The sequence below is a fragment of the Lampetra fluviatilis genome, chromosome 33 (genome assembly GCF_964198595.1).
Source record: "Lampetra fluviatilis chromosome 33, kcLamFluv1.1, whole genome shotgun sequence".
NCBI classification, from domain to species: Eukaryota; Metazoa; Chordata; class Hyperoartia; order Petromyzontiformes; family Petromyzontidae; genus Lampetra; species Lampetra fluviatilis.
In genome coordinates this window covers 1,171,624-1,198,310 of record NC_136307.1, presented here as the reverse complement: position 1 = coordinate 1,198,310, position 26,687 = coordinate 1,171,624, and the positions used below count along the sequence as shown (strand labels likewise).

Genomic DNA, 26,687 nt, shown 5'->3' with positions numbered 1-26,687 from the left:
TATTTCAGTGTAGCATATACTAGGTTTGTCTCCATCGAGTAAACATCCGTTTTCAGAATGACTCTTTAATGTGTTCTTTTTACATTGCATTTTGGTGATGGTTGACATGTGAGGATTTATAAACTGAAATCTATTCCTATGGCCATAATGTATGCATAAACTAATGCGTGTAAGAAATTATTGTTTACAAAGTATGACAACTATATGCTATTGTTACATGTTGTCTAACATAGCTCGAACAAAACGAGCGAAACAGCAAAAACGAGACATGGAAAATATATTATCGTACGGAATGGCAAACCGTAAGTTGTGACTAATAAGCGAACCGCAGAGGAAGGGGGTGGGGGATCGCCGCATGCCTTGTGGCCGAGCGAGGTCAGTTGCGTTCAGGCTCATGCGTGACTGAGGCGGTGACCCAATGACACCACGAGTGTTTCTCGGGTCAGCACGGTTGCCCAGGGTATCATGACCCTTCAATAAGTCTGGTCCTGGGCCAAGGCCCCGAGTAAGCTTATGACGACTTAGGCACTACTTATAAAGTCGTAGGGACACATGGACCTTGGCAGTGAACTAAGCGTTGCCATGGTGTGGCACACGTGAAAGGTGTCATGGAAACAGAGGATAGTTGGGCAAGTAAAGGGAACTCCTGTGGAATGGAGATGAAAATAAACAACAACCTTATCCTTCCACGATCTTGTTACACACCAGTAGTGGAAAAAGCCATGGTTCTAAGAACACAAAAGTAGTATAAAAACCAATCAATGTTTGTTGACGAACCACAGGCTCTGCAGATATTGCAACCGCTAGCCCTCCCTCTGCTTTAAAACCGCAGCGACCAAGCATTTTCATTCGGTCAGGTATTTTCGTTTTAACAAGTGCAGCACCAACCTCTGTGAAATACCATATTAGAGAGCATTGCACATGTATGTATTTGTAACACCTCCCACGCACAGTATAACACACATCAATAACACAAGTATCTATTCAAGCATGGTAGTAAGTAAACACATCTTTGGCAGTTCCATGGCCCACACAATGCCTGTCGACGACGTTTCCATGATAACATTTGTGAGATTTTTGTTTTAATTGTTGCACAATATTGGTCTCATCCTGCGAGTAAAGACTGACTGGACTTGCAATGCATACTTCACATGGAGTCTAAAAGCAGAGCAATAGCCAGGTAAAAAACGGTGAAAACAGATAAAATCACCTGCTTTAATTTAATCTCACTACGCTCATCTCTATCCAGCGAGCTGCAATTGCTCTGCTCTGCTCTGCAAGCAATTCACTGCAAAGTCTTAAGTGCTACATTTAGCACGACTGACCAACAACATCGGCTGACTGAGGATTTACCCGTGCCGGGAGCATAGCACCCTGGAAAAGGAGTTAATCTCTCATCTATTTTGGTTTTCCACTATGGCAAGTCCACGCTTCCTGGCATCACACCACATCAATATGTAAAGTGCCAGCATCGCACGAGAAGTCAGGGAAAGCAAGACTCGTGAGAACAGGGCCTTTGGGAGACCGCGGTGTCAATTATCCCTTGAATGGCAACAGACATTAGGTGAGTGTGCCCTCTTACTTGTGTTAAATATTGATCATTTGAATAAATACCAATACAATTAGCAGGCATTTTCAAATGTGTTTAACTTTAGATTTTTTTAATCCAATAACTTATAATTTTCTTGAGTAGAAAGTGAAGAAATTCCAAGGTCTGCTCGGTGGAGATCATTGTCATTAATTTCAGTGCTGCACTCAGGTGCGTTCAAGTCAGCGAAGTTCAGACCAACAGACCACTTGAGATTTTACACGTAGTTTTTTTTTTAAGTACAGGCAGTCCGCGAGGTACGAACATCTGAATTACAAATATCCGCACTCATAAGATGTTATTATTTTTAACCATCCGGCTTGCGATAATTTCGGTCGTACTTACAAACCGAACCGCGGAACCATTTTATTCGGCGGAGCAATCCTCCATGAGATGTAATTAGTCCCAGTATCCCGTGTGGTGTACAACGATACAGTATTTTTACAGTATTACATGCAAATGTACAATATCTCTTCATAATGCTCGCATTTTTTGTTGAACCATAACACATTTTAAGACACAGACCGGACATACAATTAAATATTGATTTCTGAGACAAACAAATAGACTTAGAAAGAGGTCTCAGCAATGTAAGTCGAGTAAGAGTTTCCATTATAATTTGATAAAATTATTATGGTGTTGTTATTCATATTTTCTTGCTATTTAGGTAACATTTATAACTAAACAATGCTAAATGTATTGCTTAGAAGTCGGCTAAAAGTTCCACTGGTCTATACACCGAGGCTCTCCGATGTTAAAAGCCCTCCTTTCAAAATCCAACAAGGGTAACATGCCCGGTTGTTGCAGGCTTTACAGTGACAGCCAGCAATGTTAGAGCCCATTCATAGGACAGCACTTGGAAGGTGGCTAGCCGGAGAAAATGAATGCAACCCATTAATGCGAGTGTTGACAGTGCCCATCCATGCGAGACATTTAACTGTTGACTATCTAACAGCGCATGACTTGGCAGAATGGAAACGCCATGGGATGATCAATGAGTCTGTGTCATTACATAATCATATTACATGTGGGCCACAAACATGTAGGGAACATTTTTCGATCCACTGTTTGGATGAGGGCCTCCCCATACCGTGCAGGCCATGAGGGTTTATTTGACCATACTTCGCCACGCTGGTTAGCGCGGTTCGGTGGAGGTGGGTGGCGTATAGAACAATGCCATTTGCTGTACTGCCCTCGACTGCACGCAGCACCTACTACACCTGTTTTTGTGCCCGGTGGTCACCAATACAAGCACTGACCATGATCCATCCTGCTTAGCTTGCAAGTTCACATGGGATTGGGCACATTCTGGGTTATTTGGTAATAGGCAGCAACAAAAACATTTTGCATTTAATAATAGTTTGCTGTGAAAAGGTATCAAGGTTATTATAATGGGACTATTGTCAGGTTTTATTCAACTGGAATTGAGATGTGGTCAGATTTAAATCTATATCTGGGTTACTCAGTAAAATCTGAACTTAATGCGAATCCATAACACTCATTCTCTTCTAACTTCCTAATAAGGAACTTTACTCTTCCAACAATTGGCTATTATGGGTGTCAACATCAAAAATGGGACAGGATGGAAGTTGTCTCGGTTGAACGATGGATAAAGAAGTGGAAAGAGCACTGCAAGGAGACATCAGTATGGGATCAATGTAGTTCTGAGGCATTTGTGTTAACAGGCAAATTCTGGACCATGAGCCAGGATATCCATTGCATTCAACGTGCTGGAAATTGTCCAACACGGCGCCACGGTGGCGATATTTTAACTATCTCGTCTGGTATCCCGACCCTGACGCCCGGATATTTGGAGTTTGCATGCCCCCCCCCCCCCCCCGTGGTCGCATGGAATTTTCTCTGGGTCCTCTGGCGTTTCCCATCACATTTATAATCAAGATGCATTTAGAGTATTTGGCTGCTATAAATGTCCACCTGATAAGCCACTTTTTGTTCAGCTATCATTTGGGGCCAGGTCGCTTGTGAAAAAAAACTAGAGCTCAGTGGATCTTCCCTGGTGAAATAAAAATAGTTTAGTTTATAGTTTAGCAAAGTTTAACTGAACAAAGCACAACAAGGGCATGCTCGCCGCAGCGGAATCTCGACGCGCGCGTGCGCTGCTCACCTTGAGCCATGACCTCAAACTCGAGGAAGAGCGCGATGCCGTACAGCTCCATGGCCTCCTCGACGCGAGACGGCAGGCAGGCCGAGGCGTGCAACTCGCCAAGCGCGCCGACAGACACCGGGCTGCCGCAGGCAGGCGAGGAGGGCGGCGCCACCAGCGCCAGGTCCAGGCAGTCGGTGTACATGCAGTGCAGCACCGCGGGGCCGTAGCGGCGTGGCAGCACCGCCTCGTCCAGCAGGATGCGCGTGGGGGCCTGCAGAGCGCGCTCTGTCAACTCCTCGCCGGAGCGCGCTCGCCGCTGGAACAGGCGGCGGAAGAAGGGCGAGCGGGCCGACAGGATGGCTTTGTGGCAGCGAAGGTCGCCGGGCATGGGCTCCGTGTAGCCTCCGCACACCTCCGTGTACTGCGCAGACACACGGCCGTGGCGTGCGTGCATGCAGGGACACGATTAGTATTGAGGTCCTCGAAGAAAAGCGCTTTATAAATATTATTATTAATTGTTGTCCTGTGTTTAGTTTGTTGTCCTTCCCCCGCACCTCCCATTATCACGGTTGGCGACCTACAGTGCGAAAGAAATTCAACATAAATACAGTACATGCAAGAGCGAGCGTGCACGAGAAAGAAGAGATAAGAGTTATTGTGCAGACAGAACAACCACAAGGTTACGTAACGCTGAGAAATCACGCGTTCTTAAATGTATTTTAACCAATTCAAAGGCAATGGAAATGAAATATATATTTAGACAATTGCTGTGCTATGTGTTATTGCACTTTCGTAGTAAACAATGTTAGTTATTTACCCACGAAATAATGATTAAGTCTCAAGGCCCTGTATTTAGTGAATACCGTTGAGGGTTTGGTGTGTGGGAGGAAAACGGAACAAAAACCCCACACACAGAGTAAGGGGTGATAACCAAAACTGAAGCCTTCTGGCCACCTGCATAGCATCATGCCTACAATAGCTGGCGAGCTATGGTAGTCACCCATCCAAACATTAACCAGGCCCTGCTAAGCTTTAGAGATACAATAGGAGCAGACAAATTCATGGTAATTTGGAAACAGGAAAAATGTAAAAGAGACAGTTGCATCTCCTGTTTCCCAATGAGATATTCTCTTCATTACAAGAGTACGCACAACCCAAGGGGGTTTTCCCTCTTTATCACATCCCAGTTATAGACCCTGGGGCAACCAGTAGAAAGATTCTAAGAAACAAAAACTACTTGGGGAAAAAAGAGCACAGGAATACTCCCTTCAACGTGAACGAATCAGCTTGCGCTACCGTGTAATCCATGTCGGACGAGAAGCACAGCACGGCATCATAGTAGCAGCCGCTGTCGAGGAGCGCCAGCAGATCGACAGCCAGCGCGTTGGGCGTGCCAAACTCCTCGCCAAGGCGGGCCAATGTGCTGCCATCGTGCGCCAGCAATCCCTGCTTGCCCGCGTAGCCACTGCCGCCGGCTGCCGAAGCAAACGAATCGTCAGCAGTGACAAATCCATTGCTGGATGAAGGCAACGCCGAGCCATCGCCACCTCTCACGGTTCTATCGCTGTGTAATAGTTCTATCGAGCACCTGAACACGACTTGAAGCAGAAATGTTATCCAAAAAAGGTGGCCTTTGCTGTAAACGTTTTACAAATGTGTTATATTATTTTCATGACATATTGAGAAATGGCAGGGTATAATGTCTTCTGGGGAACGGCATTGTTTTGTTTTTGTAAGATCTTGATATTTTGCATTGACCAATAACTGCATGTTTATTTATTCAATAATCGTGACATTTTATAAGGGAGCCTTCAGCGAACCAAACCTCCAAATATTTAATTAAATAGGACTTACAATTTCTTAACATGAGAGCCCTTTAAGATATAATAAGTCCTTTGGAAGGAAGACCAGGGGAACTGAGCATGCTTCCGCTTTGTTTTAAGAGATTTAAAGATCTGCATCCAGAGCAAAAAGTTTAGAAATTGGATCAATGTTACACAACATGTTTTTAACAATAATAGGCAACTGTAATTCATTAACAATACTTAAGTTTGTTACAAATGGTGTACAAAATGATATTTAGAAATTTCTCCACTATATTTTATACAGCGTTTAGAAGTTTGTATCGTTAGAAGTGTTATATTAGCGTTTAATTTTTTTTCTTTGCGTATTGAGGCAATGCGCAAGACAACAATCAAAACTAATTTATTTAAAATGGCCCAGTGCACAGAGGCGGGAGGGACTTCCATGATGCTGCGGCCAATTACAGCAATGGCAGCATCCCCTACTTCGAGCGTGAAATGCCCACAATCCAGGTGCTCACCATTAGGGTCGCCGCCATCGCTCTCAGACTCCAATTCGCCCGTGTACAGGAAGCGCAGCAGCGCGGAGAAGGCGTGCAGGTCTACGCCGGCGGCCCCCAGGGTCAGCGTGAGTTCCGCGCCATAACCCAGCGTGCCGACCCCGCCAGCGCCGGCCGGCCCTCCTGCCGCAGAGCCCGGCAGGGCCAACCGATTGCGGAAGTACGGACAGCGTGCCACCAGTATGGCCCGGTGCACCGGGAAGCAGGTGTCCTAGGAAAAAGAAGAGGATTAAAATCATTACAAAAGGTTCTCCAAAAAAAAGCATCGTGATGGCAAAAATCACGCGAGGCTTACACTGTTTACCACGAAGAGGTACCGGAACAGTGTAACATATGGTCAACTGCTGCCCGCCCATCATGATCAATAAACAGTGTCGTTAAAGGATTTCATCAATTTACAACAGAGGCCGCTAAATTGCTATAGAACCTAAACCAATTTCTAACATGCTGCCATTCCAAAAATCAGTTGCTTATCTCGGCAACATGCCGTGTGAACGAAGACTGCTAAGTGCACAAATAAAACACGCTTGATTGTTAATGTATCCACTGCATTCGCTGCACCCAAACAAAGAAGTGTAATTATATCGGTTCTGAACCCTAAATAAATTGGTAGGTCATAGCAGACTTCACGACTAAAATTCTTAAGTAGGGCGTGAGAGATTTTATAAACAGACATAACGAAAGAAAAGATAACGGACTTAACAATAATTACATGTAAAAATGATTATTTCGTTTCCTTCTTGAGTAAGATTCCAAATGATATCTCAAACGTGAGACCCATGTTCATGCCAGTACGAGTTATTTTACAACAAGAAAATGTTAAGTAACAACATGACACACCATGCATACAAAGATGCATGAACGAATGACTGAACCATATTCAAAACACAATCCAAATCAATCTTAATTTAGGAGCTTTCGTGACTGCAGGAATTATTCTTTGGTTCTTTTCGGTTAAGTCACGAAACGTCGTAATATGTTATTTTAATTTATTATTTTATTTTTAGACGTGACTTAACCGAAAAGAACCAAGAACAATCCAAATCATAACTATAGCATTAGTGCCAACCCGAGGCCGCATCCAAACGTTGCCCATTGTTATTCAACACATGGTAATAAGGATGCAATGTCAATGTATGACAAATAATTATCATTTGTAGCACTTTGACAATCCACTGGCAGATGAAGGCTTCCCCAAGTTGTAACATTGGACCACACTTCAGCCTGCCGACCACTTATGATAGATGTGGCAAGGAATCGAACTCGTCAACCAGGTCCATAGCACTGTACAAACCAGGTTCATAGCAGTGTACTAACCAACTTCATAGCAGTGTCCAAACGAGGTTTATAACATAGTGCACTAGCCACTGCTTCTCCCTTGTCAACGTATGATGCAAATTATAGATATCAGGTTTAAAGGTTTGGCAACAAGCTGTCGCTTTTTATGGCCACTACTTTGTTGGATTAATGTGTCACCTAATCTGGATATGCTTCTGTGTTACATGTGCACACTACATAACCTGTATAACCAGTTAAGCTACAGAAACAAACCATTTTATAGCTTGAAACTTAGTTTCAGGAGAAAATTTCAGGGCATTGCGTGGATACTCTCAGTATTTCAGCAAGCAATTTAAAAACTGTGTTTTACAAGTTTTATTCTCAATTATATGTATGCTGAACTTCTTTCGCACCGTACATAGCCAACCATGCTTATCAGAGATATGGGGAAAGGACAACAAACTAAACACAAAAAGCAGTTCTAAATAAATGGGTGCCCAATCTAGATTTAAAAGTGCATAGGCTCCAGTGTCTTCCTAATATCGGAAGGAAGAGCATTCCAGACAGCCGGACAAATGCATCCTAAACACGTGATGCAGTGACCGTGTTTTTTCGATGGTTCACCAAAAGCCACTGCCACGAGGATGACTAGTTCACGTGATGGTTTATACTCCCGTGTAGATAATTGGAGAAAAGTACAGCCCGATACTCAGTCGATCAGTAGGCCCCGTGTGGTGTGTGGCTCATACGGAAGAGTAGGCCAAATACCCTCCAAATGGGCTCACTAGAGCTACCTCCCCTGCCGGCGCACTCACAGGACTGCCTCTGTCACTCCCTTGTGACACCCGCAAATCTTGGGTGTCTGTCCAAGAGGGTGGTGTTATTACGGCGGTGCAGCTAAATGTAAAGGGTCTCATGCTGCTGAATGGTCTCCACTCGAGGGGGCTCTCTAGAGGGGGCCTTTCTGCCAGCAGTGGCACGAGCAGGCAATTGTAGGGCTGCTGCGGAGGTGTGGGAATTTCTTTGAAGCGTGCTATCGTTATCACGTAATGAGAAAAAAACTAATAATTCCAAACTCTCACAGCTAGGGATGCTCTGTTCCTCAAAAAGCACAAATTATGACATCGCAGAATGTTCCAGTTCCTTGGAATGGCCTCACCCCACGGAACATCTTTGATGTAAAAATAAGAATAGGTTTTACCCTTTCTGGCAATAAAACAGGTGTTAAGATGATTAAACACCAAATAGAAATCTTTTGCAATAAATCATGTCTGCAGTAACCACACGTACGTGTAGCAAACATGCAAAAAAAAAACATGCATTGTCTTTGAAAGTGATTGGTCTACACCAGAGACAGCCTTCTTGAGGGTCTAGTCTCACCACCAGTGTCAGACAAGAGAATGCCAAAAAGCGAACAGAAGAGGTAAAACCCATACTTTGATACTGGCAACAAAGGTCACATATTGGAACATGTTTTATATGACCAGCCAAGAGTGTTAATTGCATGTCAATTAAAAAAGCATTTTACTTCACAAAATCGGAATCTGAATTTTGTAAAAAAAATATATATCACATTTCATATTGTACGGTATATCACAGTATCACAATATCATGGCTAACCTACCAGTGTGTAAACTGTAGTCAGGTTAGAGTTTAAAGCGGCAGTTAAACATGTAATCTCGACAGGATGTATTATATCATTTACTCAATGGGTAAATATCAAGTTCCTTAATTTTTCCTTTTATAAAACTCATTGTAGTGTTTAGATAAGACACAATGGTTGATATGCTCCATTTACCCAAAACGACAGACGCACAACGCAGTAGAGTAACCAGGGCGATTGTCGGAGTACCTGTGCACACCATGGCTCGCCAGTGCGGGTTATTTCTGGATAGTACAGTAAACGAATGCTGCACGAGTAATAATGCTTAAAATGGCAACAACGGGTTTTAAGCCAATGATCCCCTCCCCGAAAAAGCACCGGCTTGCATTGCCAAAGCCTAATTCCACAATCCAGGTGGTCACCTCACCGGTCTCGGGTGCTTTTGCGGAATTACCTGAAAGATGAGGTCCATATCGGTGCAGTACTTGTACTCGTAGAGGCAAGACAGATGGTGGCGGAGGCCATGGGCAGTGGGTCGTGCCAGACTCGCCTGCTGCGCAACCTCCTTCAGTGCAGCCGCTGCCTCGTACTCCTCCACCAACGCACTCACCTGAACCCACGCGACACAACACCATGAGAACGCTATCAACAGCAGCGGCGACAGCAGTATCGTACAATGAGACTAACGAAACAACATTAATCATGGAAAGGGCAGGATCAAGCGAGTGTATTGACGACGTGTATTCGGAATAAGCAGTTGCAAGGTGGTTTTACCAAGTTTATGCCAGTGGATGAAGAGATCATTTTATTACGATGAGGTTGAAGCATTGTGATTAACAATGATTAAAACCTAATCACCATGCCAAGTGGAGCAGTGATACAGTGATATTCACGCTGCGCTATCAACCTGGTGACCTGAGTTCAATTACAGACCATCCACACTGATCAGCGTGTTGAATTATGTTAAAAAACCACAATGACCGACAAGGCTTGGCAAAACCTTCACCCATTGGCGTTTTCATTATTGATGGAAATGTAATTATTTTATTACGAACCAATGGAGGCTGTCAATAATTATGTAAAATAGGTTTCATGACACAGTTTCTAACCACACAATACTCAAGCAGGATGTTCTCCTGGTATTCAGACACTTCACCAAAGGTTCTGAGTTTTATGGCTGAGGGAGATGTTGAAGGGCAGCAAGGAAGAGGGCAAGATAACTGTAATAGAACTTTACTGCTTGAGTTGTCCAGCCTTCTCATCGTGACTTAAGCACAATGTTACGCTCATATAATGGCCACCTTAAGCCTTTAAAAGACGACAATGGACTTGGCTGGAGAGGCTCATTTTGAAGCCAGCCCTTCAGGCTTTGCATCAACTCTTAATGCCTTTCACTGGGCTCAGACCTATGCAAATGAATGTGCCCTTTCCAGAACTGTCAGAATGATTCCACCGTTTCAGATTGCTTATAGGACAATGGCAAGAGGCACTGACATTGTCACGGCGCAAATGACAAGACTGAAAAACCCAAACAACTTCCAATATCATTACCTGGATATAAAAAAACACTACTTAAAAATGTGTGTATGTAAATATCAAGGGAAATGGAAGGTAAGAGCAGGAAAAGAGATCAGTTGGGAGGGCAATATGAGCAGGTGAATGGGACCATCCACGAGACACACCGAAGACCACAAGATCTGGAAAGCGTCTCTCATGGGCATCAAACCTCTATAATGACGATGCCACTCAACAGATTATAAAAAAATGTCAAAGCTGCACATAAACACGCAATAAAGGATGACAAACACTGACCTCTGGCAGAGCCCAGCCGGACAGCAATTCTCGCATCTGCTTGGCATGGTGGGCCGAGCGCCCCGCGCGACGCCGCCGGCTCAGCTTCTGCTTCAGCGTGGCCAAGCTGGGCGCTGCAGCCTTGCGCTTGCGCTCGCTGCGCTGGCGCTCGTGGGAGCCTGGGCGCGACAGCGCGGCCGACGCGGCGGCCCCGAAACCTCCGCTGCTGCCGCCGCCCATCGCGTGCCCGACACTTCCCGGTACTCCGCTGCCACCGCAGCCGCCGCCTCCACCGCTCCCCCCGCCGAGCCCAACTCCGGCACGTTTGCTGTCCAGGCTGAAGCCTTGGTGTTGTGCCAGCACAGAAATACCTGCACAAAATACAGGAACACCGTTGTAAACTTGATTTCATGCCTCTGACTTCAGAATCAAATACCACAGCATGGAATGTAATTTGTAACTTCGGCATAATAGATCTAGGCTACAACATATTCACAAAGTAGCACCAGCAAAAGTTGCGTTAAAGGTACATAAATTATAATTTTCAGAATAAATTTTAAGCAATGAACAGGGAGGACAATATATACATTTAATCCATAACTTAAGAGCAATGGCCATCCCAATTGGGACATGAAATGCAAACTATGAAAATTAAATCCACATTGAAGCAAAATAAACAAATGTTGGAACATATGGTGGTTTAATTGCCCACATAAATGAAGTTGTGAAAAGGCTATAATTTAAGCAATTATTTTTACCATAACACCTTACGAAGTACCAAGACTTTTTCAGGAGGGTCAGGCATTAGGAAATTTGGCCCATTACATTTTAAGTACTTTGCATGTGGGAAGAAACTCAAGTGCGCATGGAAAACCTAAACAATGGCATAACAGAAAAAGGTCCACATCAACCTTGCTATGTCATCATGTCACGGACCAAGTATAAATTAAAACTCTTACAGGGGGTGCATCACCCTGTGTGATAGAACATACCTTGAATGAGAATACACAACTTTGTTTATAAGATTGCTTTAAGGAACCTAGGGGGCACACTTACTATATGCCCTGCTAGCAGGCCCGTCGATAGTCAACTCTCAGACTCTAAATTTAGCCAAATTAAGTGAAAACCCCAATATAATGTTATGCTTTTTTAACCATCCATGGTAACTGGGCTGTGACAATTAAATCTCTATGCATGAGAACCCAGTTTGATCATGGGTTCGAGCCCAACATCTCAGCAGTCCTGGTTCAGTGCTGACCCCTGACCCACCCGGCCTGCACAACAAGTTGTTTAAAGGATCTCTCCCTATGTGCGTTATTACGATTCAGGGTCGTGATAGAATTTTGAAATAGATTTTAACCTATTTTTACCATGTCGTGTTGCATTCTTATGTCTTCAGCAATGCATGTCCAATCTCATTAAATCCCCAATGTTAATCTAACATCAGCAAATAATTTGCATATAACACGCATACATCACAAACTAATCAATTATTCATACAAGTGTACAGTGAGTGAAATAATCTATTTGAATATATGAACCAATAATCTGCCTGGTGAATATATTACACACTGGCAACAACACTGCGGTGTTCTTGCGAGCTGAGAACGGCACCTGCATTGGACGGATGGTGCAGAGCGTTGATGCGGCCGCGCTGCGGGAAGGAGTGGTGTACGTGGGATGGACTGGCCCCCATGCTCGCTAGAGCAAGCAGCAAAGCATGCTCGCGTGTTCAGGTGCCAAACTGCCACTCGTTCGCTCGCAGGCAAACGGTATCGGACCACGGCTGTGATTTAATGATGTGCCTGCAGAAAATCACAAACAACAAACGTCCAATGAGTCACATTTAGTTGCATATCCTATGACCTCAAGCAAAACAATCCCAATTAGTAAGAAATCTGGTTGAGTAAAGTGGCTGAACAAAGTGTTCTGAACAGTATAAATTATAATATAAACACATTTACAATAAAGTACTGTGAGTATATATGGAAATAGCCAAGGATGTAAAAATGTACGTATAATAATCATCAGCTCTTTGTCAATACACCTCAAGCCATGATGGTCATTGGGGTTTTTGACCATGTCATCACATCCATGAGTTCAGGTTCAAGGGAGTACAGGGAGATCTAGGACCACTCCAGAGATCACACAACTGATATAAGCCTTGACCAGGAATCAAAATAATGTGCTCAAGTTTGTAGTGCAACGTGTTACCGTAAATTAGTGCGCCACCACCTCACCCCCACTGTGTGCATATAAATAACATTCCATTTGCAGTAACTGTACCAACAAAGTTTATTGCAAGTACCCATTAACAACTTTAAGATACAAAAATACCTTTGTAAAAATGAAAATATATGATATGAGCAAAGGATATTTTTAAGCTGACAACTAATCTCCAGCAGATTAAATTTGGTTTAGCACTTATACCAATTATATTTTATCAGCCATGCAGGCTTTTCCATATTGCCTGACAAGCAAGATTGGTGGGCCAGGAATTGCACATTTCGGCCGAATTTCCATGAATAACGGACCTGAACTACACTCGAAATGCATTCACTATATTTTCTTTAAACATTAAAAAAAATAGTACTTGGAAATTGTTGTTTCAAATGCTAGTGTGTGGCTAAAGAAGAACAAATCTCAACTAGGAAAGTAGCCTATGAGCAGTTCAGGATCTATCCCTGAACACGTTTATGTGCGGTGTAAAGCAACGGAGACAGTCACTTTAAACTCAATTTCCCACTATAGTGTGGGCGCAGGAATGAGAATGTATGGTTCTATTCCAGCTGGTTATGCATTAGGCATTTTATTGGCCAAGATACCCATGAATGCATAAACACCACCCAAACAAAACACCCACACTGGCTACTTCCTTTAATTGTCCTCTGATGTAATCTCCATGGATACTCAGAACCTCCCCACCTTTACGTCTACCATTTCCTTCTCTTTATAAAAACAAAGCAATTCTAATTTATTGCCCTTTTTTCAATTCACCGATGTGTAAGGGCCTCCCCACACTTGTCGGTCATAAGAGTTGTTTACCCATACTTGACCAAGTTGTTCAGTGTGTGTCGGTCAAGGGGTAGGTCAGGACCAATTCAAATACCACTCACCACTCATGTTAGCCAGGAATCAAACTAGGCAGGTCAAGTTGATAAACGCAGTGCGCTTAGCATAGCTCCAGCAGTCAACCTTTTTATTCTAATATTATCCATCATTCATCGGAAGTCAATTAAATGACTAGCAGTTCATGAAAAGTGACTATTGGTTGTCTTGGGGGGAAACTGGCCCCTGCCACAGGAAAGTGGAGCTTATATTACTGGCTCCGGGATTCTCATGCAGATGAGCACCACTCCGTTGAGCAGGGGAGAGTAATTTTCTTAACTTTTCATATATAATTGCATTGAACAAAAAAATAAGGCCAATTTTAGTGTACTGGTATTAAACGTTCTCCTTATTTTTAATTGTGTTCATGCAACAGTAGATATATATGTCGAAAATTTCCATTTCCTTTACAACAATGAGCCTAATCACGTGTTGGAAATATTTTGTCAATATTTGGCAAACCTCTATTACCCACTCATGTTGTTATTTTTTTTTAATGCCAAAAAAGACTGAATGTGGCCTGCTGCCAACAACAAAATGAGCACATTGTCAATTGGGCCTAGAGTATGGATTTAAATGCTGCACATAGAGCACCATAGGTGTGCATAAGTAGCAATGGATGAGGCGTTGGATGCTTCAAGAACTGAACATGTGACCACTGGTGGACACATCTTCTGTTGGTTATATTATCTAACAGGAGCTTACAGTGAATATCCTCATGGGGCATTAGACTCCGTAAAAGATTGAAGGATAAGTCCTACAACCACGTTGTCTCCTCACTCCAACACTGGGGAGGAGCTTGGCAGCTGTAATCCAGTGATGTAAATTCCACACTGCTATGGCTAGGGGCCAGTGTATCCATAGGGTGCCCACTAATGACTTCCCACATTGTTGGTACTTGTTTTATTGTCCCAGGGCTAAGCCAGCCCTCAAACGAATTTGAATGTTCAACCCTTTGATTGTGAGCCAAGTGCTCCAAGGTACCACACCAAGGCAGATGTTCTACATTTCAGGACAAGGCAGAATGCTGCACTGCAGCAGTATGGCATGACTATTCATCACCACCATCAGCCATGGTCAACCAATTCTGGACCAAGGCTTACCCCCCCCCCAGCCACTTCCATCTCTCCCAATTTCTCATGAGTTACCCACTAAGTGTCAATTGGTGGATCTTGCAAAAACAGCGAGAATCTAGGAACCATTTATTTCCAAAAATAATAAGCTTTTTCTTGACAAGCGGATGATAAAGCATGTAAACAGGCTTGAAACTCCTCTCATCCAGTCTTTTTAACATCTGAGGAGTCAGGCCAACAAATCCTCAAATATTCCCATTACACTGCAACAATTTTTTGTTTGTTCCTGGGTAGTAAGTGTTATTTCCTAATGGCTTATGCCTCAAAAGTACATAAAATGGCTATTATTCCCCACAAACTTTGCTTTTGTGACAAGAATATTTATATTTTGAAATTAATTTTCCAGAACATTCCAGATAGATTCAGTGCTGAGTAAACTTAGAGTAACTTCTAGAACATTCGATAACTTTCCAGTAATATAAAGTCGTAAAAATGCAGGGGCCTTAAGCCCACCAGTTCAGTTGGATTCCAGCTGCCTAAGTGGATACATATCTGCATTTTTCTGAAATGGCATCAAGAGGCTGCAAGCGTCCGGCAGATGCATTTTGCTATGTCTGCGGCCAATTTATCAAGACAAGAGCGAAAAAGTACTCTGTTGAAGCATCTGCTAAGATGTGAGGCCTACAAGGCATATTTTGGCATGCCTGTCAGGGATCAAGACAAACCCTGGGGACCTCATTTCACCTACGAGCAATGCAAAAAAACTCTGTATGGTAAGATGTACAAATTGTTGCTCGAAATTTTGTTATAAATTTGTTTAAAGAAATGTAAATTGTAAAAGTTTATTATTTTTACAATTTTCAATGTTATTGAAAAAATATATATATGAAAAATGTTGCGAGAATCTCTTACACATTAGTCATGGGTGAAATACATGTATTTTTTAAGATGGTACAAAGGGGAAAAGAGAGCCATGAAGTTCGCTATCCCAAGAATTTGGCGGAAACCCACAGACCACTCAAGCAACTGCTACTTCTGCATGGTGGACCCTTCCAAACGTCGGACTGGCAAGAATGCACCTGCTATCACGTATCCAGACCTTCCGTCATCCATCACCCCGGTGCCACACTGCCATGAGCTCCCCGTACCCACTCCTCTGGAGAGAGAGCAGCCGTCTTTAGAAGAGAGCAGAAAGTCAGAGAGCGAAGAAGACGTTGTCGATCCAGATGACAATTTCAGAGGTGGAGCTGAGAAGAGAAACCCATACTACCCCAACCAACAAGACCTCAACGACTTGATCAGAGATCTTGGTCTCACCAAGTCCAATGCTGAGCTTTGACGTCTAGGCTCAAGCAGTGGAACTTGTTGGATGAAAGTGTGCAAGTCGTAGATCAGAGGAAGCGTCACCAACCTTTTTGCAGCTTCTTCACCCGTCAAGATGGGCTCTGCTTCTGCCACAATGTGACCAGTCTGTTCGAGGCAATCGGATTCGCGTGTAACCAGAATGAGTGGCACCTCTTCATTGACAGCTCATCCCGGAGCCTCAAAACCGTGCTCCTCCATAATGGTAAAAAGTACCCGTCTCTTCCCCTGGCTCACTCGGTGCACCTCAAAGAGGATTACAACAGCATCAAGACCTTGCTGGATGCCTTGAAGTATGATGCGTACGGCTGGGAGGTCATCGGAGACTTCAAAATGGTGGCATTCCTGATGGGTCTCCAAGGCGATTTTACCAAGTTTCCCTGCTATCTTTGCCTTTGGGACAGCAGGCACACCAAGGCGCACTACCACAGGCGGAACTGGCCACAATGGACCGAGTTCTCTGTGGGGAGGAACAACGTCAAGTGGGAGCCACTGGTGGACCCCCGGAAGGTGCTGATGCCACCACTGCCCATCAAATTGGGCCTTATTAAACAATTTGTCAGAGCTGTAGATAAGGAGTCAGCAGCCTTAAAGTACCTTCAAGACGTCTTCCCTAATGTCTGAGGCAAAGGTCAAAGCCGGTGTCTTCGTCAGACCACAGATAAAGAAGATTCTGGAGTGCAATTAATTCCCCAAGAAGCTCACCGATAAGAAGAAAGCGGCTTGAAACAGCTTTGTCGCAGTGGTTCGTGGCTTCCTGCGCAATCACAAGGTCGAAAACTATGTAGAGCTGGTTGAGACTCTGGTGAAGAACTACGCACAATGGGCTGTAGGATGTCCCTCAAAGTCCATATCCTTGATGCTCATCTTGATAAATTCAAGGAGAACATGGGAGCACTCGGAGGAGCAAGGCGAGCGCTTCCACCAGGATATACTGGACTTTGAACGCCGCTACCAAGGACAGTATAACAAAAACATGATGGGAGACTACATTTGGGGGCTGATTCGTGAAAGTGATTTACAGTAGAATTGTAAATCTCGAAAAACTACTCACTTCTAAATCTTTTGTAGTAATTTTTGTATTACTTTAGTATAAATACATGTTAATTTTGATTAATATGCTGTTGTTTTCTGACTTCATTTGAACGAAAAAATGGTAAATTTAAAAATATCACTGTCCTGGTCACAAAAGCAAAGTTTGTGGGGAATAATAGCCATTTTCTATACTTTTTAGGCATAAGAAATTATGAATTAATACTTACTACCCAGGAACAAAAATTGTGTTACATAGTGTTATCTGTAGAACTGCACTTCTATTATCTGTTATTTAATATACGCTATGAGTCACAGAATGGACGATAAAATGATCCTATTAGCCATTATATTAGTCGATAATATAAAGTTTGCGAACAGTTTGGAGCGAAAGTCATTCAATCTTGTGCAATCGTGAACAGATAAGAAACTATTATGACTACAATGACGATGACAGACAAAGTTACTACTGTAGTTACTGCCACCATCACTGCCATTACTGCCTGATGAAGATAATAACAGTAGTGTCGATGGCTGTCGTGGGCATTGCCAGCCACTGCGACCAAAGCAGCTAAATGGAATTGAGTGTTGAAGCTGTACTCTGACGTCTCAACTACCATGTGGAAGTAGATGCAATATGTGTGGCACAGTGGTAATGCTTGTGTGTCTTTCAGAAATAATCACCTGGGATTGATTCCTGACTCGGGCCCCTTTCTGTGCGGATTTCATAATTCTCGCATTATTCTGCATTGGTTTCCTCCGGATTCTCCAGTTTCCTCCCATCGCTAAAAGAAATCCAGAATAAAACTGGAATTGAAAAACCACCTGCAAATTACTCAATGGGAATTGCAGAGAGCAACATCGCCCCCAACTGTGAAAACTCGACAGGATCCTCCTGAAAAAGTCTTGAGACTCTGAAAGGCTTTCCTGGGTAAAACATAATAATATATCTCTGTGGTTTAAAGAAAAAAAAAATCCCTTCTGAAAAGAAGATGAATTGAGTCATCATTCCACTATATATGAATTTCATACACTATTATGCCTCGCTTTTGTAAACTATAAAAGAGGCATCTTATTCAGTGGAAGCCAATGCAGTCATCCGAGCTTTGACAAACCATGGCCTTAATAAAAACAAATAAATGTATCCAAAGATATTACAAAAAAATTACAAAGAAGCAGCTGCTGCACTGATATTGCATAGACAGACAAAAGATAAATATGAAGTCTGGAGAGAAAATACTCTCAGATCAAGGCTATTCACAGCAACATACCATGATCGTTTCCAAAAATTGGACTGCAGAAAATATGGCATAAACATAAATGATGAAATTATTATCTGGGTGTATGTGCAGAAGTGTGATGGATTGTAGCATCGCAAAACTGTGAAGAATGGCAATGGCATGGGGAGGCCTTTAAACAGCAGGCTGATGGTCATGATTATCCACAACAATTCATATTTTGAAGAAAATTTGTATTCTCAACTTTACTTATCCACCAGACCATCAAACATTAAACTGTCACTGTATGGTTTTAAAGTATCGTCCTCTGTCTTTGAATAAATAGGAGTTAAAATGTGACAATGCTTTACAGTATGCTCAATCCATTAAACATTTTACTGTTCGCGGCCATATCTCCACTTGTACCAAGGGCTGACCGTTACGTAACGGTCAGTGAAAGCAGGCGCCACATCTCCTACTGCACGAAGGAAGCGGCGTGTCTCACCGTCGTAATGGGTATGACACAACTGCGACCGATGAGACGTGGGCCATGGACCTTCTGGTGCGTAAATGGCAACGAGCAGCGAGCCAGGGTGAGCACGGTGAATGATGCCTCTGCCCTATTCTGGGGCATCACATTTCAAATGGTTTCAACATGAACGTCTGCTGCGGTGGCACCAAGGCTTTTGTTGAATACAAAATATCCAGGGTGCCTTCTCAGTCAAACGCGCCATGGAATGGTCACCTCTTTACATTGGCAGCCTCAATCCTGTGCAGACATTTCCACATTCCCATGGCAGTCGCAATTATGGAATTTATTGCTCTGAAAATATGATTGTGCTATTTCATTTTGTAAATTACAACTATAGTAATGATCTTCTTGGTTCTTTCGGTAAAGTCACGTAGAAGGGAAGTAATAAAATAATAAAAATAAAACATTATTTTATTACTTCCCTTCTACGTGACTTTACCGAAAGAACCAAGAAGATGAATCCCTGCAGTCACGAAAGCTTTAAATCGAAATATAGTAATGATATAATGTATTTAAAAAATGCATAACGAAAAGCTTTCACAAAACAGTCTATTCATCAGAACCTACAAGGCTTAAAATTTACGAGCAACAACCTAAACGCTGGGTTCAGTTTTTAGCGTGATCCATAACACATGCAAAGAAATAATTAAAATCGATTGTCAGTTTGCCACATATCGAAAAGGCTAATAATTAAAATAAAAGTCCAGCCCAGATTATGTTTGTTTGAATGAACCACAGTAAGTGATGACATCTACTGCTGGTGTCTTATGAGATGGGCAATATTGTTTGTTATGCTTTAATTCCCCAATCCAATTTTCCAGGAATGTAATATTGCTATGGATTGCCTTTGACGGAATATCTCGTTGCGCGACCCCTCTTGTGAATCGTATTGTGCCACTCTTCACGCTACCTAAATGTAGCGGTACACTTTGCCAGTCACTTCACTCAACTTTAATTCATATTTATCACAAGTGGCTTACGAGAACTGCTCAATTTCCATGGAATAAAATGGCTATTCATTATCTAAAAAAACAGGCAAAGTATTGTTTTATCCTCATTTGTCTGTTTTCAAATCTAGTTGATACTGTGTGTTCGATGGAAGAAAACCCTTTCATAAATCCAACTTGCCCAAGTCATTGGGTGGGCTTCAACATTTTGCATTATTCAGTTCACTGTGATCTTCATGAATAACGTATATCCTTGTGATGGGCTAATGAGTCTGTAATGCTTCAATTCCATACAATATAACTTTTTTCATCATGATAATCTCTAATTGGAGGATTTCTGTGCAAACATTTAGTAAATACGTACTTTAAATTGTCAACAGTTTATGAAGCTCACAAATATTCCATCTGGTAAGAAGCATTTCCCTTTAAGTACACTGTGAAGGACAGTGGTTACTTCGTCAGGTGGGACATCTGGAATATCTTCGTCATCTGATTATACACTTTCCTCTTGTGGCATAAAAACACTTGCAAGACATCTGCATAAGAGTATTTCACTCGCTTTATATCATTTGTTGTTGTTCCATCTTGCTAAGGGCCACCATTTGTGATTTACCAATGAACAAAATCCTTGCAATGTTTTCATGCTCCCTTTCTTTAGAACAACTTCAAACACTTTGCCTAGTGATCTCCCGATTCATAATCTCATGCTTAATGGTTTTAAAGTGCCCGTGACTTTGGACTCAAGATACATATGGGAAAAATGGAAATTGTGTACAAGTATGCTTGTAAAAATAAGACAATTGTTGAAGGGACAACTGGAAAACACACCTATATATACATATGGCAATTAATGAAGGTGGAAAAGATGAAAATCATGATAGAGGCAAATAAGAGCAGGATTTAGTGCTATGAAAATGTTTATTTCATGATGAAAAGCAGCAACCATTGTACATTAAGACAAATGTTTTGACTTTGTGCATATTACCTGCGAAGATGCATGACCTGGAAACAAGAACACTGACAAAGAAAATGAAACAAAAGCTGAAAGGTATACCAAGAAATACGGTTATTAGATTAACAGACAGAGAGAGAAACAGATGGATCAAACAGCCTGTTGAAATTTTATAAAGATGGGCTTGGTCAGGACACGCCAATGAAGAAGGACTGCCTACGGATGAGACTGTTGACACAATGGTCACCATGACCCCATTGGGGAGAATGCCCCCAAGAGGAGCACCACAGCACAGATCGAGCAAGTAGGCCGGTGCACGCACAGGACCGGCATCATGGACTCTGGCATCGCAAGACCGTAAGGAAAGGCAACAGCTTGGGGAGGGGGCTTCATCCAGCAGTGGACACAAAGCCACTAAATTCACGACAATATTGAAAAAATTATCTAGTCATCAGTTGAATTGCAACCCTGAATTGCACCAATTCACTGAATTGTGAAAGGAGTGAATACCTGTATAGTTACATGCCTAAATTGCAGTATACATCAACAAATATTTTTTCTTAAAAAGAATGTCATACCAAACGGTTTGCGATCATGTTCATAACATTATAAGTCCAAGGCCGAAGTGCATTTGGTCAGCAGATAAGATAAAACCAAGCTGTTAAGCCAGTCCATTGGTCAGGTAACTGTTTTCAATTGTCCTTTACCACCCATTAATGTCCAACACTTTGTCTTGGGAACTATAAGGCATCCTAAGCATAGAGTTTAATTACTTATATTTTTAAATACAAAAAAGTAAATCTAAACGGTATGCTATACTCAGGCAAATGCAATAATGCTCCATACCCTTCTTATTGTACAAATCTGTGCTTCCTATTATTTTTAAGCAGACGCTGCAAGTCAGAATAACATTAAGACGTGGGAGCCATGTTAGGGGGTTTTTTGGGCTGGAATTGAAAACCAAAATATAATTGTTATTGTGCTAGTTTCCAGTGATATTTAATTCCAAGCAAAAGTTTTGTTTGGAAACCTGTTGCTGTTGATTTAAGTACAATAAAAACAAATTAAAGGAGGATCTTTTGCCCGAGCACACAGCACTTGTTTGGTCAGGCCGGAAAATACAAAGCAAATAAAAGGCAGAAGTCGAGTACAATTTGCACACTGTCTGCAAACTCTTTAGTACAGTGTGTTCACTCAGTACATGTTTTTTTTCCTTGGTGAGGGCAGGAGGCCAAGGGAACGGGCGTGCTGTAGAGTTAGCCCAGTCAACATTTCCCCGAGACAACCAAACGTATCTCACTTATTGGTCTCACTCTTTGCATGTCCGTTTGTCCATCCATCATATATTTTTGTCATCTACGTCAACATTCGCTTGTTCCGATACCGTGATATGTCCTATCATCATCAGCCTTCCACAAGATGGTCAAACTACTGCTGGATGAAGATCTCCCCAAGCCGCCATGTCGCCCGCAAGCCTGAGATGTAACAATCAACCGCGCGCCTGCACAAGAACTGATTTCATCGGCTCATCTTGGTCCACATCCACTCAGACGAGATCCATTCTTTGGCTGCAACTCTGTCATTACTCATTCTGAATGTTGTCATTAATCTACCAATGTTCTCGATTCTATGTTCCTCTTTTGCGTTTCTCATTTATCAACTCCCATTCATTAAATATGTTTTACGTATTACAAACAACAATACAATGTCGAAGCCTACGTGAAATTCCTTATAGCGCTGTGGGGGGAGGAACCCCTTGAGTACAACAATGTCTTAAGAAACATTTAGTATTTGCAACACGTTTTCCATAGATGCCAACAACACAACTTTTGAGTGACTGCACGCGATTGGGCAATGATGATAATGGCATATAATTGATGTGTCCTGTAGCAAGGTTTGTTGCCTACCCAAGAAAGGCATTTTTTATGTTTTTGGAAAATAATCATCATTCACATTCCACTCGAATACAAATTCAACTCTCAGCAGTTAGGAGACAAAACATATATTGAACAATACATGACTTTTACTTTTGTAATATACACCCAAAATATATTACCGCTTGCCTGAGATCCTTACACTTAAAACATTTAGGGAAAGAGTATCAGAGCATTTGTGACCATTTGTGTTTTTTACTTTAAAGTCACATTTTTATGTGTATAAATATAAACTTCTTGAAGCAGAAAACAGATTAAGGATGAGTGAATGATAAGGCCATGATGGTGAAACTGCTTCGAAAATGATTGTGGCCTGCTCACTTGAGCAGGGGAAGCTTTAACTTGACAAGACGCACTGTTATGGATTTCATATTCACGGTACACTGAAAAAAGGGATAATGCAAAATGAACTAAACATTCATGCTGAACGAGCATGTTTTCTAAAAAAAACTCATTTAGAAAAAATAAATGCACATTGCACATTCCTGGTCACTTTAATTGTTACTTATGACACAGTTTGGCAGCTACAACATTAATCCATGTAAAAATGGAAAATGGAAATATATTTTCTGCCTTCGAGAGCATTTCTTAAATTAGTGTTAAATTAGTGTTCAGAACCATATGCGACTTCTTGGCTTATTTCAAGATGGGCTTGTCTAATTTGGTCAGAGAGAGATGGATCAGATCAGCTAACCAACTATGGTGGTTAGGGAGACACTCACCAGCTTGACTGGGCTAACTTTTTGTAACAAAGAACTTTTTTTGACATGGTCCTCCCTTATATATTGCACTTCTAGTTCTTTGAAAGGCTCAAACGTTGAGCCCTTTCACGCACTCTTCCTTCATTACCTCCTCTTGCTGGCCTTGACTCGGGAGGCCTGCCATATGAGACAGTGGGCTAAGAGAAGGGTTGAACTGTTGAGGAGGTAGACATTTGTGCTATCACCAGCTCAATCTCCTTCACAACTTCCTCCTGTAAGAGGTCAATAGTGGGTTCGTTGCATTGTTTTTGGGAACAAGATTAAAATGACCAATTACTGTAATTTTTAATTGGCATGATAATCTGTAAAATAAATTAGATTATTCTATAATATACCTGTGATTGAAAGAGGTGGGTGTCAGGAATAATATGTAACACTTTCCTTCTTTAATTTACAAAACCAATATCCATCATTTTATCCAATTAGTAGCGGGTTTTGCTCACTCCCTATCAGAATTAGCATCCACATCCAATGGAGGAAAATTAGCACAAGACATTAGGACAACCAACCCCTAAGTAAAAACAATTAACCACCTCCCGGTAATTTAAGGCTCCGATTAAAAAATGAATTTTTTTCCACAATTTTTATAGCAAATTGCATTTTTAAACCTTCATAGTTTCTGAATGGTAAAATGGAAATTAAGAGAGGATGAGGAATAAAATCGATCACCTGTTAGGACAATGTGAGAAGATGGATGGACTCTCCATGGGAAATGCTGAAGTGCATGCCAGCTGGTAAGCATCTGTCATGGGCATCAACTCCCAGTTATGAGGATGACACTAAATAGATGGACCTTTCTAGAACATCCCGGAACTACATCAGTCACTTATTCCATCATCTTACTTATATATTAGATGCAATCCACATAATACAGTAGAATGTATTAGAGTATGCTTACAAATGATTCACTGAATTGGCAGTCTGATTTTATTATTACACTATTAAATAGAAACATAGGCACAAAAGTTTCAATCGATCGCACAAATTGGATTTCTTCATGCACTTATTGGTGATGTGCATGACAGGATAGTCTAGTATCGTTGGAAGGCATGTACAAATTGATATGTAAAACGAAGATTAATGTCAGTATTCGACTCCACTGCTTAGAGAATAAAAAATGCTTTACGCTATTAAGGTGGACCGCTTAAAAAAATTAGCTTATGATGCAGTTGCATCATATTTGCTTAGTTTGTTCGTGAAATATCATGTCTCATGCGCTCAGACCAGCTGACCAAATGTTTTTTGCGTAACTTGAAAAGTGTTTTGCTGGCAAATAATTGTTTTGACAGTTACACTAATATTTCAATGACCCTGCACTAAATTGTATGTGCAAATATGTATGAATCAATGGCATTGCAATGCAAGGACAGGAAGAAATTACAATATCCTGTTTGAATAGTGATTGAATGCTGTATTTGCAATGCTATTTTATCGTGACAATTTCATTATTTATAATGCAGAAGGTTGATGTATCGTAAATAACTTCACAAGCAACATTAAATAAGGTAACAGTATAACATGTACTCCTTTAATACAAGACATAAGAGTTGTTTATAAGTCAAAACATGACATCAAAATGTAACCGTTAGGATGTTGTGTATACAGGAAATAAAATTGCATATAGATTATGTAAAAAAAAAGTACACACTATCAATGGTGGTTTAAAAATAATCAACTTAAGGGTCAACAATAATAAACAAAACATCTATCGGAAATGCACAATATTGTAATTAGAGTAAAGTGGGAGGCATGGAATGAACAAAATTACTTCCACTGAGCAAAGACCAATGAGAGAAGGCAGATATTAGAGTGATAGGGTTGATGAAACTTACACCAGTTTAAGTGCATACAGTATGATGAAACTTACACCAGTTTAAGTACATACAGTACGCTAGTTAAAAGCCACAAATGCCCTCGCAACAGAAGTGTTGATGCACAGGTACATGCCAGAGGTGTAATGTTAAACTCTAGGACATAGCAGAAGTATCCTACATCCCCTAACACTTGAAGATAAAGAGATTTAGGTAGACAAGGTAGGTTTACGAGGTGTAAGCGATGGTGTCAGCAGGGGAAGAGATGCTGTGTTTTCAGTGATGGGTGAAAGTAAATTTTAACAGATCACGGAAAGAAAGTGAATTCGGTATCAAGGACAACACCAATATGGTGAACTGGTACAATAAGACTGATGGTCGTGTTATGGATATATGGCATTGATAGTAATGAGTGATGATAAAGCGGTCTTAGGTGATGTATGTATGTACTGGATGTTGAACTTCTTTTGCACCATACGTAACCAACCATGCTAATCGGAGGTGATGCAGGAGAGAAAGTTAACTCAAGTGTCCCACACAACATTAATAAATACGGTGAACTTTTATAACAAGACGTAAGGTAAGGTTATAGGTTTTTCTTACGCAAGTATTATTTTTACCAAAGAACACACTGAAGCAAAGACATCAACGACACGGTAATACACATCGCGTATAAGTCAACAGAGTGAAACTACGACTTTCACAATAACACACCTGCCTACGCTTAAGGGGTCGGTGGTACCAAACAACACTCCTTCAGACAAGGGCTCTCAGCTGCAATACACACCTCGTGGGTTCAGTAACTTGACATCCAACACGTAGTAATAATGATGGAAAGGCCACCGTAGTTCACTCGAGATTATTCACGTAAAGTGTAGCGATCACCGCCGTCACAAGCTTCAATGACCTGACCGCCGAGTACTTGACAAGAACCGGAGCCATGATCCCCACAGGCCGGGAAACACGGACTCAGATTCCACCGATATTACTCCCATCGACTTGCCGCCTCGCTCTCATTTGCGACGGGGCCACCCGTCTGTAAAATGGTAACAATGGGCTTGCATTCCGACAAATATGCACACAGGAGATTAAATAAAGAGCACAGGGAGGTAAAGAAGGATCGCTCCGAGGTTGTAACGCAATGATTAACGAAAGCCCTTCGAGATACCATTGGCACGATTCGGAAAACACAGTTCAATGAATCCATCATTTAACTGTTTTGGTTGCAC

General features: G+C 41.8%; 1 protein-coding gene across 2 annotated transcripts in view; it reads right to left on the bottom strand.

The window, feature by feature from the left end:
- BTBD7 (BTB domain containing 7) overlaps positions 1–26,687 on the bottom strand; it is a 58,712-nt gene that overhangs the window by 30,444 nt on the left and 1,581 nt on the right. Inside the window, exons 2-7 of one of the 2 annotated variants that reach the window (XM_078871776.1) lie at positions 12,344–12,534; positions 10,751–11,100; positions 9,393–9,548; positions 6,019–6,268; positions 4,992–5,170; positions 3,714–4,116 (exon numbers count right to left, since the gene is read on the bottom strand). In XM_078871776.1, the coding sequence (XP_078727902.1) occupies positions 3,714–4,116; positions 4,992–5,170; positions 6,019–6,268; positions 9,393–9,548; positions 10,751–11,100; positions 12,344–12,425 (1,420 nt within the window). In that variant the 5' untranslated portion in view covers positions 12,426–12,534. The remainder of the gene's footprint in view (positions 1–3,713; positions 4,117–4,991; positions 5,171–6,018; positions 6,269–9,392; positions 9,549–10,750; positions 11,101–12,343; positions 12,535–26,687) is intronic. The other variant, XM_078871777.1, reaches the window with a different exon arrangement.